This window comes from Patiria miniata, unplaced genomic scaffold, assembly GCF_015706575.1.
Source record: "Patiria miniata isolate m_02_andy unplaced genomic scaffold, ASM1570657v1 HiC_scaffold_21, whole genome shotgun sequence".
Classification (NCBI taxonomy): domain Eukaryota; kingdom Metazoa; phylum Echinodermata; class Asteroidea; order Valvatida; family Asterinidae; genus Patiria; species Patiria miniata.
This window is the reverse complement of record NW_024037060.1, coordinates 2,624,713-2,643,748: the sequence shown is the minus strand read 5'-3', so window position 1 is coordinate 2,643,748 and position 19,036 is coordinate 2,624,713. Positions and strand designations below refer to the sequence as shown.

The 19,036-nt window shown below is 38.1% G+C and overlaps 1 protein-coding gene across 12 annotated transcripts in view; it reads left to right on the top strand.

Annotated features, from left to right (window-relative positions):
* Window positions 1–19,036, top strand: part of LOC119729507 (CAP-Gly domain-containing linker protein 1-like) — a 44,559-nt gene that overhangs the window by 13,474 nt on the left and 12,049 nt on the right. For 2 of the 12 annotated variants that reach the window (XM_038202087.1, XM_038202086.1), the window contains 15 exons: window positions 1,264–1,330; window positions 2,621–2,727; window positions 4,204–4,320; window positions 5,167–5,259; window positions 7,206–7,250; window positions 7,493–7,634; window positions 8,447–8,637; window positions 8,960–9,076; window positions 9,280–9,399; window positions 9,813–9,977; window positions 11,052–11,216; window positions 12,284–12,388; window positions 14,905–15,192; window positions 17,202–17,433; window positions 18,157–18,354. In XM_038202087.1, the coding sequence (XP_038058015.1) occupies window positions 1,264–1,330; window positions 2,621–2,727; window positions 4,204–4,320; window positions 5,167–5,259; window positions 7,206–7,250; window positions 7,493–7,634; window positions 8,447–8,637; window positions 8,960–9,076; window positions 9,280–9,399; window positions 9,813–9,977; window positions 11,052–11,216; window positions 12,284–12,388; window positions 14,905–15,192; window positions 17,202–17,433; window positions 18,157–18,354 (2,152 nt within the window). The remainder of the gene's footprint in view (window positions 1–1,263; window positions 1,331–2,620; window positions 2,728–4,203; window positions 4,321–5,166; window positions 5,260–7,205; window positions 7,251–7,492; window positions 7,635–8,446; window positions 8,638–8,959; window positions 9,077–9,279; window positions 9,400–9,812; window positions 9,978–11,051; window positions 11,217–12,283; window positions 12,389–14,904; window positions 15,193–17,201; window positions 17,434–18,156; window positions 18,355–19,036) is intronic. The other 10 variants (XM_038202088.1, XM_038202089.1, XM_038202091.1 and 7 more) reach the window with 10 other exon arrangements.

The following is a 19,036-nucleotide window of genomic DNA, read 5'->3' as shown; positions in this document are numbered from 1 at the left end:
GTCTTGTTCAATGGATTGTTGCGAAAACTTCTGTTTATTTTGGATAACTTATTGTAAATTAAAGAACCAAACCGTTTTTCATAAAAACAAGGATTGCACTTAATTAAACCGTTGTAGTTCTGTTGATGAATATCATCACAAGCACCATATTACTTTTCTTTAATTGTGCACAATCAACAGTTAAGAAAATATGCACATTTTGTTGCACTTCTGGCATTTTCACAAAGTGGAAAAGTTTGTGAAAAGACCTTGTGTCTGTCTGCACTTTGAGTTGCAATAGTTGAACTTGCACCAATTGTTTTAATGTGTACATATATATGTCCTTGTAGTTTTTTTATGTGATGTTGACAAAATACTTTTTATGGAGTATGAATAGCTTGTGAATGATTTGGTGTTCCTTTCATTGAAACGATGCCAGCACTTGTGATAGATTCTTCAAAGCTTCTGTGTTTTTGACCTTAAGTTTGTTTTCATGACACTTAATGTTTGTTCTATGGATAATTTCTCAGATGAATGTGCAGTGAAATTTGTGTAGATGCATGTGTCATTTTGGGATATGGGATTATGTTTGGGGAGGGGGGGGGGGGTGTTTTGCTTTTGATTTTGGACGATGAGCTTGGCGATACTGTTCAATCACATCTTGCACAACTTCTTCATCAACGACACCAACAAGTTTGAGACGAGTCTTTCGCAATCATCCACAGCGCCCTCTCTTGGCACAAATTGAATAAACCAACACTAAGGTCGCTCGAGCACAGCACACTTTACAAAAAAAAAACAACCTTGTATTTGTTGTGCACCCCTTGTACGATTTCATCTGCTCCAGCTTGTAAAACTCATGCAAAATTAATTACTCTCCGAACCCTTTGATTCTGTCAAAACATCTTTCCAGGCCGGAAAAAAATCAATAGCATCTCTGAGCCTTCTGTAATCTCTATGACCTATTGATTAGTCGGTTGTCTGGTTCCTTTGAAGCATTAGACTCCATGGTTCCCATTGTAACCAGACCTCCATGCCTTCAATAGAAAAACAAAGCCACTATTGAATATTGATTAGAAATTGATTTGCATAAGCCTTGTGGACCAATGACTGGGTAGCCGACGATAATAAGAACTCACTGCAGACACACTTTGCTGTGACTCAGTAACTGTTAAATTCCCCCCAAGCTTGGATATATTATATTTATGGTGTGATGGACTGAAGTTGTGAGTAAATTCTCTTCTTTTTTTAAGTACTGATTTTGTGACTTTTGTTGTTTTGCAGCAAAGTATTGACAAACTCCAGTCCAAGATTACAACGCTACAGGTGCAACTTGATGAATCTAGAAACGGTAATGAAATTATTAATTCATGAGACAAGAACACAGCTTTCTTTTGTTGTTCAACTGTGCTTTGGTGATTTTATATATGTTATCAGAGTCTCAAGAATTTCAGAGAAGGCATTTGGGAATTTTGTATGCGGTATCACATTTTTATGCTTCTAGTTATTTTGCCATTCTAAAAATTTGTTGTTGGTTTTATCAGGGTTTTCAAATTCTGAAATGTGTTAAAGCATTTAGCCTCTCACTTATAAGCAATCCGATTTAAATATTTATCTTACAAACTGAACCATTAAAATTGCATGGGGCCATCATCAAATCAATCATGCCCCTTGAAATGGTAGTACACTACCGATATGTAATTAAAGTAATAATGAATTAATTTATTCCCCCCAAAAATAGTCAAATGGGCTTTACATAAGGTGGATGTTATAAAAAATAACATATATAACAATTCAAAAGTATGTCAACATGGTTTTGGTTCATAGTCTAAGATTAGTTGCAGTTATTTTCTTTAAGATTCAATTTTATTGCTTACAGATTCCCATTAACTCTAAAAAGTTGTATGTCCCAAATCTTACCTGAAAAAGATTGTGCATAGAGCTTCAAATAAAAGAACCACTGATAAGAAAGATAAGTGCACAATGCGTTTGCTGACCTAAGCACTCAACGGTTATGATAAATGTGCTTGACTTCAGTCACGTCTATTATTTTCGGGACAAAAAGATTGCCCGTGTTATCACTTTGTTGGTATTCATGCCCACTTTTGTTACTTCCCGGTTCAAGTCTTGGCACTCCAAAATGCGTGACAAGAACCTGGTGCTTTTCTTTTTTGTTTTTTGGTGGGGGGGGGGGAGTATTTTGATTGCAAAGAAAGCTGTCAGAGTTTTGTGAATGGTTTGAAAATTGCCAATTAAAGTAAAAGATGCACAACTTTTTGTTTAAAATTGTAAAATCAAGTACTTAAATTCAATTGATCTTCTGTGTATATTGTTTACATGTAGTTCCATCAAGTTTTGTGTGCAGAATATGAACTAGTATCTTTAGACTTTATAAGTTATAACAAGTTTCTTTCTGATGTTAATATGTTTCATGCCAAATAATATTGACGCCTAATTTTTTGTATGCTAACTATATTTTCCTATCTGGGTATTTTCTTTTATTTTTGTTGGGCATTTTTTTGTGTCATCAGTCTCATGCAATTCCTTAAGTACATGAAAGTAATACTCTCCAAGTCATCAAGTCTGTGTTACAAATTTTTTTCCTATAATATTTGGTTTCCTAATTTTTCTCTGCTAACAGATTTGCAAAGGCATCATGAGTCGACTATTGTCTCCCTCAAACATCAGCACAATGCAGAGATTGAAGCAGTGAAGGCAGAGTATCAGGAAAAAATTGACAAATTAGAGGTAAGCTGACAGATTTCTCTCATTTGTTGGTTGGTTAGTTGGTTGGTCGGTTACCTTGTTTGGGGTTGGTTTATTGGTAAAAATGGTTTTCAGTACGCTGAACCAGTCTGTAAAATGTGTTCCTTTTTTACAAAGTGTGATTTTGAGAACAATGTAAAGTTAATTTTTAATACATAGTAAAAGTTCATGTATTTCTATTCTTTTCTTATAAATGATGTCAAATCTGAGATAAACATTAATCGAAAATTATTGGCACATCAAATGATTTATTGTGCAACTGTTAGGATGCATTGTAAACATAATGAGGAGATCCACGCTAGCTTGAACTATAGGTGGTCCATGACATAAACAGATTTGACATTGAATGAGCATATGTTCTTGTATTACACGGATTGGATGAACTTTTCATGTCATGTCTACTGATGCTGTGTCAAAAATCAAAGGTTTTGCCCTTTGGATGATCCGTGATGTAAACACCTGTAACATTATATGAAGACATTTTTTTTAAGGATACAGCTTTGTGTACGTGTACATGTAGACTGCTGCTGTGTGAACGATCAGTAATCATATAGAGATGCAACCTTGAATTTATGTTTTGTCGATTTGCGAGTCATGATGAATTCATCCCTGCAAAGCATATACATTTAAAGGGAATGTACATCATTGGTTTTTGCCGTTAGTTTCAGAAATGAACTATTTGAGGGGTTAGTATAATAGAACAACTATTGTTACACTGACATGTTTGAAGTTTTGTCTTCGAAAATGCTGGAATAACCAAGAAAACCAACAATTTTTAAGAAAACTGGCTCCCTGACTCCACTAAAGATGAAATGGATCAATTTATAGATGCCGGAAAATTGTAAGGTAAGGAAACCAGTCTAGCTGGCCTGCACCCGTTCATGAACATGTAACCGATAGCAAACACAATTTGGACTGAAAAAAATATGGTAAATTTGTAGCAGTAGTTGAAAAATAGTTAGGTTTTTCCAACGCTGGTCGGCCGACCAGCGTTGGAAATTGATACAAAATACTACTTTTCTTGAAAATGACTTCACACCAGGTGCTATAATTTTACAGGATGCTTTAGACTGTCAATTACCAACATCCTAGGAAGGTATTTCGTAAAAATTTGGTAGTTTTGTTTTTCGATGTTTGCAAATGTTGTATATTCCCTATAAGCCAGACTGTGCTTTCCTAGTTCAGCTGGACCTGAAAGCCTCAGTTTAGGACATTGTTTATAAGTCAGCCAGCCAGCCAGTCGGGGAGTCGGTTAGTCAGGCAGTGGCTCAGTCAGAAGACAATAGACTGTGCAAAAAAAACCCACAATACCCGTTTTAAACAGAGTTTGAGTTTGACACATGTACCCCGAAACTAATCTTTGTTTCTCAACAGCTGTAAGTCCTAGAAAATATAGTCTTACTCCTGTTGAGCTGAAGGTCATTGTGTTGTACACATTTCTTTTTTCTAATGTTTCAGGAGGAGTTGCAGAACAAAGTCAAGCACTGGGCACCAGACTCGGACGACGAATCAGAGAAACCGAGCATTAGCCGGAAATCCAGCCAACTGGACTTGGCCAGCCGGAAATCCAACCGGGTAGGACTGGGTTTTTCAGTTATAGCATTTCAGTATTTGTGGAAAAGGGCTGATTTTTAAGGAGCTGTAAAACAGAGACATTTGCTCAGCATAGCTAGAAACAGTTGCTTAGCTGGTACAGGTTACCAGGCAACATGAAATGCAATGTTAATTGCTAACGACTGGTTCTCGTCTGATATTTGTTGAGCACAAAAGTCCATGTAAAAAAAATAAACCAGTTTCTCGTCCCCGCCTGCTCCTTTTTTTTCCCGCCGCCTTTTTTTTTTTTAATTCATACAATTGCAAAACATTTTGCACATATATTGTCGATATATTGTTTATTTTATGTGTTTCCAACAAAATTGTAGCTATGTAGAAAGGGTTATGGCCCCTTCTGCCACAATTTTTGTATCAGCAAAATAGTCAAGAAAACTGAAGAATCTATCCACCATCTTGAGACATTTGCCATCTTGTGGGAAAAAAGAAAGAAATGAAAAGAAAAAAACGCCTGCCTCCTTCATTTTTTAAAAAAGGCCAGATGAGAATCTGCTAATTTTTGTGTACTCGGTCTAAATTTGCTAAACATTGTTTTCTGCTCACCAGTGTTTAATTGACATAAAAATTCTTACTGCTTGAGTCTTGAGATCAATTTTAGTTCTATTTACTAAATTTTACAAATGGGTTAAAGTGGAGTTGAAGACAGACAATTTAAAGTTGTTATATATAAGTAATTTGAATCACTCTGCAAAAAAATGAAAGTTATAAAAAGTCCCCCAAAAATTGAAATGGGACATTATTTTGTTGTAACGCTAACCACATTTCCTTCCCTGCAAATACTTCCCTTCTCCGCCCTCTTGGTAAGTATAGCCGGAGTACGAGAGTAAAATGTCGCAGACAGAGGGTCTAGAATTGCCTGCGCCCTCCAGGGGAGTATCATCACTATCAGATACGGAGTCTATCGTGAGTCTCGCTTTGATGAAAAAAAGTCACATCTGTTTGCTGATTTGGAGTGATACCCATGTCTTCACCATCGGTTTGACACTGAATGAAATACATCAAATCACCATAACCAGTAACTTGATGCACACCTAATGAAAACGTGCTTTTAATTGTTTTTTTTATTTACTTGATTTTGATGTGGAAATGATTTCTGGCTGTTTTGCTATTACATTTACACCATTGCAGTTTAATTTTTGTCATGAAAATGTTGACTGTTTGCCCAGTATTAAGAAAAGAACCAAATTTAGGTTTTAGAAGGTGATGAGAAATGTAACATTCAAGCCTTTTGAAAATATGCAGATTTTCCTCAGCGCTTCATGACAGTTTTAATACAATGTAAACTGGAGGCCTTACCTAATAGTATGAGTATGGGAACTCCCTCATAGCTTCTGAGATTTCATTGGTTGCTCTTTGCCTTCATGATGCCCTGATTGGCTGCATTCACTGGTGTGCATGTGGATGCTGCATGTGTGCGCATGTAAATTATTTAAATTATCTTGACCTCGCATCAGAGGTCATAAAGACAATCATGAACTGGCTGTTATCTGACCCACTTAGTTTACATGTATTTCAACAAAATACATGTTAAGTGCTGAATAGATTTTAAGTGTAAATTCGGGTGTTTTTTTTTCAAGATTTCATTTCATTTCAAAATACATCGTAATCACTTAAAATATGACAAGTAGAACAAAGGAAGTTCAGTTTGAAGAGAGAAAAGAGAATATCAAGATTTTGGCCGTTACCAATTCTCTTTCAACATCTTCATTTTTTGGTCAAGTCTTGGCAAAAATGAACTCAGAGTTTACACCAAGTGCTTTGTCATTGAGTTCGCACTCCTCATTTTTTTGTTTTTTTTTACTTGAGAGTCCTAGGTGAAGATGATCAGAATGAAATTGCTGATTGAAATGTTGAGTGTTAACCATCCATGTCTCTGAACTTTTAAAAGTGATTGCTTTCATGGGTGCCAACATATATCATCCACAGTTTATACTCTTTCACAGTCTGTGAATGAATTCATCATTAAGGATTGAGCATGTAATGTCTAGCCAAAAATCTGATAAGGAATCAGCGAAAAACCACAACCCCCCCCCCATAAAAAAAGACAAAGCAATCGAAGCTGGTACCAGATCACACAAAATTATATTCAATTGATTTAAAATGGCTTTTCACTTGTAGTCTTTTAAAACAGTGGTCTGCACAATAGGCCAGATTGACCAAATTACCGGGTAATCCTATACAATAGCACTGCCCGGCTCCCTTCACAAGCCAACATTGAGGCTGAGTTGCAAGTGACAGTCAGTGAATCAATTAGTCAGTCAGGTACCGAAAGCTGGCCCTCTGGGGCCAGCAAAAAAAATATGTTCCCCACCAGCCTCGCCATGGAATCCATGGTCCCAGTATTTGATTTCTGCTTCAGCATTTAATACACTGATAACTGAATATTGCTATGAATGACTATCCACCACATATTGCTGTGCTTTGTTTTTTATTTAATTAAAATACTACTTGAACTTGATCAGGATTTTGCAGTTGCGTTTAATTTGCTTTATTTTGCAAGCTTGCATGAATCGCACATGCACTTTGATTTATATTAATTTTCAAGGGAAACACAAAGGACACCTTTGAACGTGCATTTTTTAATTGTACGAAATGAAGAAAAGACACTTTCAATTTCAATGTCTATTTTATGAATTCTCCTACCAACTTTGTTAAATTCTGATTTTTGTCACAGTTTTTAAAAAATAAATTGTCAAAACTTAATGCAATGTGCCAAAATGAAGGATGAATTTATTCCACTGGAAAAAAAAATATATTAAAAGCCAAAGCTATTAAACACAATATTGTGTGTGAAAGAAGATATTGTTAATGACTTTTTTACCTTGTTTTTGCTATCTTTTGTTTCTCAGAGCGTGCCACCAAGCCGACAGGTATCTAATGTACAGAAGAAACTGGTAAGCAATTTCTGTTCATATTGGATTGCAATTTTTTTGCAATCTTGGCAGACCTCTGAAAATGAACCACACATCCAAAATAACAAAATATGTGTTACATACGTACATGGTGGGATCCTTATCCCAGGAAATTATTTGCTTTACATCACATTCCAGAGAGCAACAAAAACAATAGTTATGTACCTTGGCATTTGTAGTTTTTGTAACCTATTATGTTTCTTCTTTTTTTTTTGGTTGAGAAGGAGTCCTTAAGTCGGCAGAGCAGTACATCGGCAGCTACCCCAACCCAAGAAACACCCAAACCAGCCCCTAAGCAGACTCCAGAAACTCCCAAAATACAGAAAGCTGAGACACCCAAGACATCCAAACCAAACAATACAAAAGGTGAGTAAAGTAACAACTCACTCAAGATGATTTGTTTTTATGGGATGAGGAGATTTAATAATAATAATAGTAGTGGCTTCTTGTATAGCACTCATGTCCGTCACGAAGTGACGCTCCTGGTGCTCCAATATTACCCTGGCTTTAGCACAGCTGCCATTACAGCGCTCCAGCATTGAAGGGATTTCTTCCTACCAGGTACTCATTTACTACACCTGGGTGGAGAGAGGCAATCATAGTAAAGTGCCTTGCCCAAGTGCACAAGCACCATGTTCCCTGTCGGGATTCAAAACCATGTACCACGGCACACGAGTCGAACACCGTAACCATTGGTCCACAGCACCCCATTTAATTTACGTATTTTGGGTTAGGGCATCCCTTTTTATTTCTTTGGTTCTCATTTCCAGCCAACCCTATTTGGGCTCCCGACCAAAGAAAAAAAAAGAGTTTATTACTGCCAACTTTGTCTGGAATCCAAGGCGAAGAGGATATAACATAATTGATTCTAGTGGCATCTTTCTGAAATGTAAAGTTCCTGCCTTTCTCAAAGATTCTGCTCAAGTTGAGATGTAGACCTTCTGACTGAAAATGGTTTATATATTCTTATTCATGTGACTCCAGCAACAATCAGTACAAACAGTTTGCAGCAGTTATTTTTATTTCCGATGTTATCAACATATTGAAGTGTATCATTCCAGACATTTAATAAAGTCTTGTTTTGACATTTTATTTCATGCATGAAGGTGTTAAATATTGACCCATTTTTTAACATTTAATCTTATTTTATCCCCCCCCCCCTCCCGACCATGTCTCAGCCCTGTCGTCGGATAGCACAGACTCTGCCTCCAACGTGGCCACCCCGAAGCGAGGCCCTCGCAACAAGTCCAACCTGGAACCGGTCCATGAGGTGCCATTCGAGGAGAAGATTCCCATCGAGGATGAGGCGAGATGGGACAAGGTGCCGCAGGAGAAACTGCCGTCTGCCTTCAAGCAGTATAGGAAAGAGGTAGGAAGGAGATAGCAAGAGTATAGGGAAATGAAAAGATAGGTCATTGATGAAAAAGTGGGTGGGGGCAGTGGAGGGGTACTAGCCATTTGCTTTAGGCCTGTTCCCTTATTGTGCCCCCCCCCCCTCAGAATTGAGTTTTTGCCATAAACCCATTGAGTTCCCCCTCCCCTCCAGAAAATGTGCCCCCTATGTGCCCCCCCCCTTGTAAATTGCACCCTATTTACACCACTGTTTTTTATCTTCGACTTCTATTTGTAGATTAATGAATTCTTTCCAACTCCTATGGCTAATTGTTTGTTATCATGCTTTGGCCCTGTAGGCGCTGTTCGTCGTTCAAGGCCTTCAGAACGAGGTCAAGACGGTCAAGGAAGACAGCCACAAGAAGGTGACCCTGCTGACGTCACAGGTCAAGGAGACCGAGGAGCGATTGGAAGCGGTAAGTCAGGCCACGTCAAGTCAAGTTACTTGGTTACAGATTGCGACTACACACAAGCTCGTTTTGTTAATGCATACAATCTCCTGCTGCTCCCACAAAAGAGAATAGGTGTAGTTGGGGCATGTCTTCTCATATTGTATGCTTTCATTCAAGATTTTCCTCATTTTACAAAAGCAAAACTGTTTTCTCTTTTCCACTTGAAGGAGAAACATCTGTTGGTCCAGAAAGTTGAGCTGGTGGAGAAACAGAAGACGGAGGCGGAGAAAGAGGCGGACGAAGCCATGGCTCAGCTGGAGAACTTCGTCAAGGAGCAAGGCCAAATGGTAGGAACTAGAGTTTACAACTAGAGATTTGGGACCTGAATCAAGCTGAATCTCTTGTCTAGAGCTGTATGGGTATCAGGTTGCAGGCAGCAGCGCTTTCCTCGCCTTCCACTACTGTGACGCAGTATAGTGTAAAATTTTGGACTATGAAATACGGACTCATTGGATCGGTCTTTTGCTTCTCCCCAACCAGGAGTAGCATTGGAACTTGTGAGGGGAGAGATACGATTTTTTAGAATGGTAGAATCAAGCTCTGCACTCCCAAGGGAACTGAGATGGTCTCAGGAATGTTGCATTGGCATGATGATCAGGGGTAACAATGATGTATCACCTTGTGGTCTGGTTTCCTGAATCCAGCACTTTGTTTATTTTTGAAACAAAGTAATGTGCAGCATCCACATTTTTCTATCCAGGCAAAAATTAAAGAGGAAGAAAACAAAGAAAAGAAACTGAAGAAACTGACACCAGAGCAACGTCTCAAGTACTTTGGGCCAGAGAAGTCCATCCTGTCAGTAGACAACAAGGAGACGTCGAAAGGAGCTACACAGAACGGCTCGTCGGGAGACTCAAGTAACCAGGTTAGACAGAAACATTCTGCTTTTGTACACAGTATGACAGAAAGATTTGTACAGTACAGGGTGAGTAAAAAAAACGAAACCCCAACGTCAGGACTACTGTTTTATTGAAGTTCTGCATGTAGCACTTTCAAATCTAGGATATGAAAGCCCGATTCATAAGCTTTCTTTTAGTACAAGAATCATTCAAATCACTCGTGTACTTTTCAAGTTACGAAATTTTAAACACAAACACCGTTTTAAGGTTCTGTCCACGGATCACAAAAAAGGTGTGCGTTCTTTCAGCAAAACGAAAACAATTCACACACATCCTTATGTGATTTCTTTTCGTTTTGTTGAAAGAACACTGATCTTTTTTGTGATCCGTGGACAGAACCTTAAAACGGTGGTTGTGTTTAAAAACTTGAAAAGTACATGAGTGATTTGAATGATTTTTGTACTAAAAGAAAGCTTAAGAATTGGGCTTTCATATCCTTCATTTTGAAAATGCTACATGCAGAACTTACCAAAAACAATGGTCCCAACATTTGAGTTTCATTTTTTTTACTCGCCCTGTATGACAGAAAGAATTGTACAATCCTTAGGTTTCTGGTCTAAGCATCACAAGTCAATCACAAGTGCTTCATTCTCAAACAAGTTACAAGCTTTTCAAATGAAAGGTGACAAAGACATTAATTCACTTTATATTCATTTCTTGTTACTCAGAAAAGTAAATTTTCCTCAGATCAGCTGATATCCTCGTTTTTCACTTTGCACTTGCGCCGTTATGAGGACTTGTAACTGACTCGTGAGTGAACTGTGATTGACTTAATTATGTCTCCGAGGTTATGTCACAAGTTTTTAAGTGTAGGTTGTAATATTCACTGTAGGTTGCATCAAAGTGATTAGTTTTGGAAAATTAGTTTAAGTTGAATTAAAAAAGAAAGGTTTGAAGTTTACATAAATCTTTACTAAATTTTACTATTTACTTAAGTAAATAACTGTTTCAACTAGATTATGCAAACATTTGTAAGTCAAAGTCGTCACCTAACAAACTAAGTAGAGTTGAAGGAAACATTTGCGACAAATTCCCAACAGGAGCCACAACAGCAGCATGTCCAAGAAGGGGAGGAGCCTCAGAAAGAGGCCCCTCCCACAAGCGACGAGGGCCTGGCCTCCGAGGCCATCGATCACGAAATGCAGACCACCCCGGTCGTCCAAGTGGGACGCTCCCAGCAGACTTCTCGCGTGGAGTCGCGCGGGGTAAGACAAGCGTGTCGATTGAACCACGTGGGGTGGGATTGTGTCGCTTCTGCATCAGTCATGCACATTCACACACACACACGCTTGTCTATTGAACAGTTATGCTGTGATGTTTTGATCGCTTGATGTTTTGGTTGCTTAAAAATTGTTGTGTGCTTATTGAAACGTCAACATTACATTATTTTTTTTGTTCGTCATTTGGCCGAAATAAATAATGCTGTGTTTCTGGTAACCCGACCAACCCTAAAAATCTGGGTGTACATATGGTTAACAGTTAATTTTTTATTGATTTATTCATTTTTAATTAGTTGATCATTATTTTCTTTTAAAATTTTATTAATATGTATGTATGCAAGTGAAAAATGCCCCAGATAAAAGTCTGGAGTACTACAGTATGCATTAAAGTAGCTTCTTACAAGTAGGTCTACTTGTCTAGTTGTCCCCCAATATGTGTATCATGCACATACATGCCCATCCTTTTTGAGGGAAATGTTACCGGAAACACAACAGTAACTTTTTTGGTCTGTACGCCTAAGTCTTTTGTTACTCATATTGGCTTATGTTGTTCTCAATTTGTTTGACTAATTCACGCTTTTTGTGACATTTGTGGGAACATTTTTGTTGCATACAACCGTTCATTTGGATTTCACGACATGAAGGACATTGTGACCATATTTCATAAAACCACTGAGTTCATAGAACTTTTACAGATAGATTTGGGAAACATTTTAGTGCTGCCTACAAATTGTTCTTGTGACATTGAACTTCCCAATTTGTTGCAAAAATATTTCGGAGGGGAAATTTTTTTAACAGCTGTTTTCTTACAGTGTTGTGTTATAGATATAACAGACTGGAATAACTAATGTGTTTTGCCCGCAGTGGTTTGTAATTCAACATATACCTCACGGTGACACTTTGAAATATTTGTGACATTTATGTCTGGATTTTTCTCATTTTTCTATGTTATTCTGAAGGGGATATTTGTTGTAAGTTATAATTCACAATAATTTTAAGGTTCTACGATTTTACTTTTTCCTCCTGCACACTTTTCCTCCCTTCCTTCTCAGCACCAAGATTTAGTTGACCGCTTGATGTCCACCGGTCGTCTTAAGAGTCGTCAGAAAGTCGAAAAGCCTCCCGCAGATCTCGACGCAGACCCAAAAGTAGAGGAGGTAAAACACGGAGAGGGTTTAGCCTCAAGAGCGGAGCACTAACAGTAACACACTACTCATCGCAATCACTGCCTAAAGGCAATGCTTTATTAACCCTGTATTAATGCTATATTTTGTATCATCAGCAGGGGCTGCTGTCAAGATATTTTTAACGTAAAGACTACTCCGATCACAGAATGACTGTTCAGTCATAGGCCACCTCAGTTATGGCAGAAGCTGTTGTACATATTAATACCTTTTGAGAGTTATTCTGGATATGCTGTAGCATGCAAAATTGTTCTGCCATTATTGGGATACCCCTTGTGTGTACAATCAATCTGTGCCGGTGCCATATGAAATTTGGACTCCTATGAAATCTGGTCTCTTTTCACCTTATATGGACTCTAACCCTCACACGTATTTTGTCCTTGTTCTATGTACACCGAGGCATGTGCAGTACAACCAATGAGTCTGTTTTTCATAGAGTCCAAATTTCACACTACACCAAATTTGTGTTTAGCTTCACTTGCGCAAAAATAAATTTAAAAAAAAAGGAGAAAGCTGTTGGTACTACCAAGGGACCTCGACTAATTTTCAAAAATTGAAAAAAATCAGTGGTTTTTCTTGCATTTAAACCCCTTTTCTTGCCTTTAAACTTAACATGGGATGAAACCAAGATTCAGGTGTTGTTGCTTCTTTCCAGAAAGCACAATTTAAGGCCAACGTATCACCTTACAATGCAAATTATTTAGTTGTTTGTGCTCGTCAGTCCCATAAAGAAGACAGCCAACATGTATGTATGCTACTGCTTCATATACCAAAGGAAAAACCAAAATAAAATATCCTGAAGTGAATTACCGCAGGCTTACTAATACCACATGCTTCCTAACATAAACCCAAGCCTCAAATTAACTTTGAAAATTCCAATCAATTGAAAATAAAGTGCAGAACTTGTAATCCACTTTCTCAGTACCCCCCTCCCCCACACACTAACTGAACTGACAACGTAAAATTGGAGCAAGTGGAATTTTTATGAAGGAAGTTTTACAATTCTCATAATGAAGCCAACATATGCATTCATTTTGGCACAGTGAAGGACAAGAATTCTTTTTACACAAGCAGGCACCTATTAAATCCATAATTGAGATAAGCATTGAGGTAAACTACTTTGCTTATGGACACAGTCACTGCTATTAACCATCACACTGCAGACTACAAGCACAGAGGTATCCCAATACAACTCGATACTGCACACTTCACTTATAGACCTTTCCAAACAGCCATACACTCGCGTCACCGAGGCCCCCTTCAATGGTGAAAGCATTGTGCTAGCTATTGTCCAGATAATCAGTCGTGGGGCAGTTGCAGCAACTGAACAATAACTGGCACAATGCCTTCGCCACTGATGGGGGGCTCCGTGAGTTTACACAATAATAACATGCTCAGAATGATCTCTAGTTGTCCTCAACTATATTTATCACAACTTTGATCAAGTTCTGCGATTCAGCAATAACTGATTAAGACTTTATTTCTTAAATTTGAGATTTTTCCAGATGCACATGGCACTGTGCACCAACGTAAAATCAAGCATTTTAATTTGTATATTAAAAAGGAGAATATCTGGTTTCATTAACATAATCATAAATGTTTAATGTTGCAAATGGGATGCTTAATCCTTGTTCATTGTTTCTGTAACAGATTTACATGTACTTAACCAACATATGAGCTGAAGCTAACAACAGAATTCATCCAATTCATTCAAATGCATAATTTATTGATATTGCTCTTAATAATCATCAATAATCATTATTTCATGGACGGCTTTTAAATGTACATCATGTGTGTATTAATAAGTTTAATTTGTATTTGTTGGACAGGAGAAAAGATGACATTAATTGCTTTCTAACACTTCTTTTTTTTTAAAGGTTGGAGAAATTTAACCATAGCAACCATAGTCATGGAAACCATTGCAGCCTAATTGTATATTTATTCAAATCTGGAAGCTTAACGCATGGTCATGTGGTTGACAGATTTAATTCATTTGTCTCGGCAGATCACATCAGTGAAAGTCAAACAGCTAACTCACTCAACAACCTCCATGTGTGCTGCTAACATCAAGAAATCGCCAAATATTGTATATTGTGTATTAAGCGTTGTAAAATGAATCTCAGTTCTACACGCAATCTTAGCTCATTTTTGCCTAAACTCCCTCGTTAGAATTTGTTGTGTTCATATGCATGCATTTTTTCTCCTTCTTAGATTTTGTTGAACGAGTAATGTATACAATTCATGATTTGTTCTCAACCATGGGCCTACCTTAATTATCTTGATTGGAGAATGAAAAAAAAAATATTTTCAAAGGTTTCAAACATATTTCAAAACAAATTTTTTTGTTCATTTTGAAACTATAATTTCAAAATTACTGCTCAAAATGTCAAAAGGATTGTGTATATTTGGATGTAAACCGCGAGGTTCATTTTACAAACCAGAAATATTGAAACCCAATTCCAATGGGTTGACGGACTTTCCTCCAACAGGTAACTAACCATTGCACCTCTCCCCAACAGCAGAGGGATCTTGTTGATACCACGACCCAAACAGATCCCTGGGTACCAGACCCAAAACCCTCCCCTCTCCCCAAATCCATCCCTCGTCAAACCCACGCCACTTCCCCTGAAGAAGGAGTCGAGGAGAGGGAGGATTCGCGACAGAGTGCCCCGCCCCTCAGTAGGGAGTCGGACTTTGATGCCGACGTGGAGTCGGACGCGTTCAGCGAGCGCTCGCTGGCCAATCATTTGAGCCGCGTCTTGGCTGATCTGACTCTGGTAAGGACAGTTTATGATTGGCCTGGTCTGCAGCCCGCATGTAACCAAGATTGCTTGCTGCTTGCATGGTGATGGGTGCTTTCTGTAAATACAATTTACATACATTTGTGAGTTAATATAACTCATTAAAAACCTGTAAAGGGAGTACAAAATTAAATTGTTGAGTAAAAAGTGGCTGCTGATTTTTGTCTTAAAATCAACAACTCGTGACTAAAGCCTGGTTTCCATATCGACGTTCAGCTTACGCAGACTACACAGTCTCCACAGACAGTTCGCGGAACTGTCGGCAAAGTTGAACCGGGTTCAACTTTGCTGATCATCTGCCAGGCCTGTTTGCGTCTGTCTGAGTTGTCGGTGACACTTCCGGATGAAATGTTTCCATTGTCTGCGTTGCAGTTTGGGTCCTGTTTGCGTTTCCCTTTGCGTTTCCTACGTCAATATGGAAACGAGGCCTTACATAAATGAAATTATACATTGCATGTGCATTTCCTTATCCAGTGGAATACAGAATATTAATGTCATTGAAATTAATTTGCTTTGTAAATCGATGCATAGGTATTGAACAACTTTGTGACAATTTTCAGGCTCCGTTTTTTTGCTTTGACGTCTTACAGCACAGCTTGCAGGAATGTTAATGTTGCTAACAATTGTTATTGCATTACAGATTGAGAATGCTGAGTTTGGGTGTTTTGCCCTACCCTGACAACATCTTTATTTATTTTTATTACTCATAAAATTAACCAGTATGTAACAAATTTACAAACACTTTTTCCTAACAGAAATATTTATTAATGGTGTTGGGGTTGATGGTATCTAACTTTCTCAGATTATGCATGCTTATACTGAACACATAATTGTTCAATAACATGAACATATTTTTTTAATGCTTTTATTAAATAACTGTAGGATCAAGGTGCTATTCTCCAAAATGGAGATTTAAGGAGAATGAGAAATATACCAATTGCTTGCAGTGAAAGAATCTCAACGATCGTTTTGTATATTTTTTTTTGGGGGGGGGGGGTGTCTTTGTTTCACCCTCATGCTTATGGAGTTAACTAACATTGTTCCTCAGTAACTCAAGTTCAGATGTGGTGGTTTTTGTGGTGGGTTGCAATGTATCTGTTTGTGGTATTTTTATTTGTTATATTGTTTTATTGTTATTATTTATTTATTAATTTTTTTTTTTTTTTACACAACTTTCAAAAGTTTCAGTCACACCCACCAACACTCAAATTTTCGGACACTTTTGATATTTTCACCCGACCACCTTCACATTATGAGGATCCACAACTATCACGAATCACTTGCACATGTTCCAAAGGAGACAACACGTTTGAAGACAACATTTTGACAAAAGGGGATGTTTTCATATATCAGTGTTACATTTATCAATCCATGCACTGGATCACTGGAATCAATTTGGTAAAAAAACCAACAAAACTTTATAATTTATGTGTCCCTTGGTTAATCTGTTGTTAATTGTTCTAACAAATTTCAATATAATATTGCATTTATTGACGATTGTGGCAGCAACCCAGGCCCAATGTCAAGGCTCTGCTTACCGTTAGCGAAACATCCCTGCTTACGGTAGCAGCAAATTCCGCACTTACGGTAAGCATTTTTAACGTGTGAGCGAGGAATTTTGGCTTATGTGCATTGCGTACAACCGGTTACAGAGGATTCTGTGCTTACAGGGTTAGTGCAGAATTTTGTCTGCTAGCGCTGTTATCACGGAATGGTGATCGTAAGCACGGAATTCTGCGGTTAGCAGAGCCGTGAAATTGGGCCCCAATCTTAAACTCACATGTAGGAGATAATCGCTTGGCTCTTTTATCAATGAAAAAAGAAAAAGAGAAAACTGCCCCGAATCAAGTTGTGAAATTTGACTGATGCGACATGAGATCTAAAACTCTGACTGACTACACTAATAAAATCATTGACCACAAGAAACATACACCATTTCTTTGATTTCTCTAATGCACGTCTTTCGTCCCGTCTCCCCCCGATAGTCCGATGAAGGCGAGGATGATGAAGAGCGCCCTCAATCCTCCGCAAGTCAGCGTTCACTGTACGAGAAGTATCGCGCCCAGCTGGAGCAGAAGAAAGCGGAGATTGTGGTGAGACGGTCCCGGGCCACCTCCATGCATGGTTCCCTATTGAGTGCCAAGAGCGAGAGACAGGGTATAAGACCGAGGAGCAATCTGACCACTCCAAATGGGGATATTCCATTTCCTGATGAGGGTGAGAAACTTTTACGCCTGTTTTTTAAATTGATAAAAAGATGACTTGATGACAATTTACCTTCTTGATGTTGAACATTTAGCACCATTTAAACACTATTCAGTAGAAGTATTCCCTGGTGTTCTTATTACCTGCTGGGGCATTGCTTGGCAGTTTTTGGTGGTATAAGGACTTTTGGGAATTTTTTCCATTGCTATCTCTCCCCATGTAACTTTTGAGTTTCACCCCATAAAATGTAAATCTATTTTTGAAATAGCTCTTCTTCTTTTTTGCAATATGAAAAGTTATTAACTTTTGAATAAAACATCAAATATTGTCCTCCCATATTTAGTTATACATTTAGAATATTGACTTTAATAAGCAGTTTAATAATTAGTTTTGATGCCGCCCAAAAATAATTCAGACACAAATAAAGCCCAAAATGACAGCCTTTTTGTAGAGGGTCGCAGATGCCAAAATGTGTACAAATGAAAAGGTTGTGTGGAGAAAAATTTGAAGAATCACAGGGATAGCAACTTTAACAAAAATAAGTGTGAAGATTTTGAGCCAGAATTTCCAGATTTTGTGCCAGAATTCCCCCAAATCAGGGACCTACATGTAATATTACCTCCAGCTGAAGTTACAGACAAAACTGGGGTTTCATAAAAATCATAATTTACCTCCATTACATGCAAACTTGTACATTCTGCATTTCCCCACAAATTGCTTACCTTTCTGGAGCAGCCTCAAAGCACCGCAGCTCCATGAGCTATTACCGCGAGCGCAGCTCGCTGCAGTTTCACAGCATAGCGCCCTCGTTGTCCAACGAGTCCGGCGTGACATCCATGCACGAAGACGAAGACGAGGGACGGGAGGTGATGGAGGATGAGGCCACGGTCTTGGTTTCTGTGCCGGCCAGTAGGGCTAGAGAGTTCCTGCATGGTATGATGGGAGTGAAGAGTGATGATGGCACAGTGACTTGGTGTGACGCACTCACTTAATGACATTGATTTTTTTTCTTACAGGAAATTTAACTTTGGAAAAAAAGTTGAAACGTTCTTCACAATTTTTACACATATCTGTGAGGTTTTATGTCAAAATCAGGTGAAAGTGGGCTTCTCCTTGTAATTCATTTTAATATTTGAGGAAATTCATCATGCCAGTTCTCTACACAATTTTATGAGAATGTTTTTGGATGACAACATTTCATTTGTAAGGTCTTTTTTTAGCATGTAAAGAGACTTTTTATTTTGGAAAATGGTGCTATGTTAATGATTGCCTGTGACAAAAGTGGTTTAAAAATCTGATACTCATCAACAAATCTCATTCTGTATTATGTAGCAAAAGTATAGAAGCTGTCTGGTTTGTTAAAATTGTAGCCCACATATGCCTGATTTTGACAACCGCGTCAAACACTTGCAATGTTTTTCCTTCTTAGATCGCTAAACGTCAGACACTCATCAGTTGGTTTTGTTTCTCTTGCAGAACAGTGATGACAATGCGCATTAATTTGACGTAAAACATAACATGAATATAACCATCTTTTTAGAACCAGCATTTGAGATTTATCAACAACAAAAATTTGCACACTTGTCATCAATTGACCTATCGTCGTTTGCGAGTT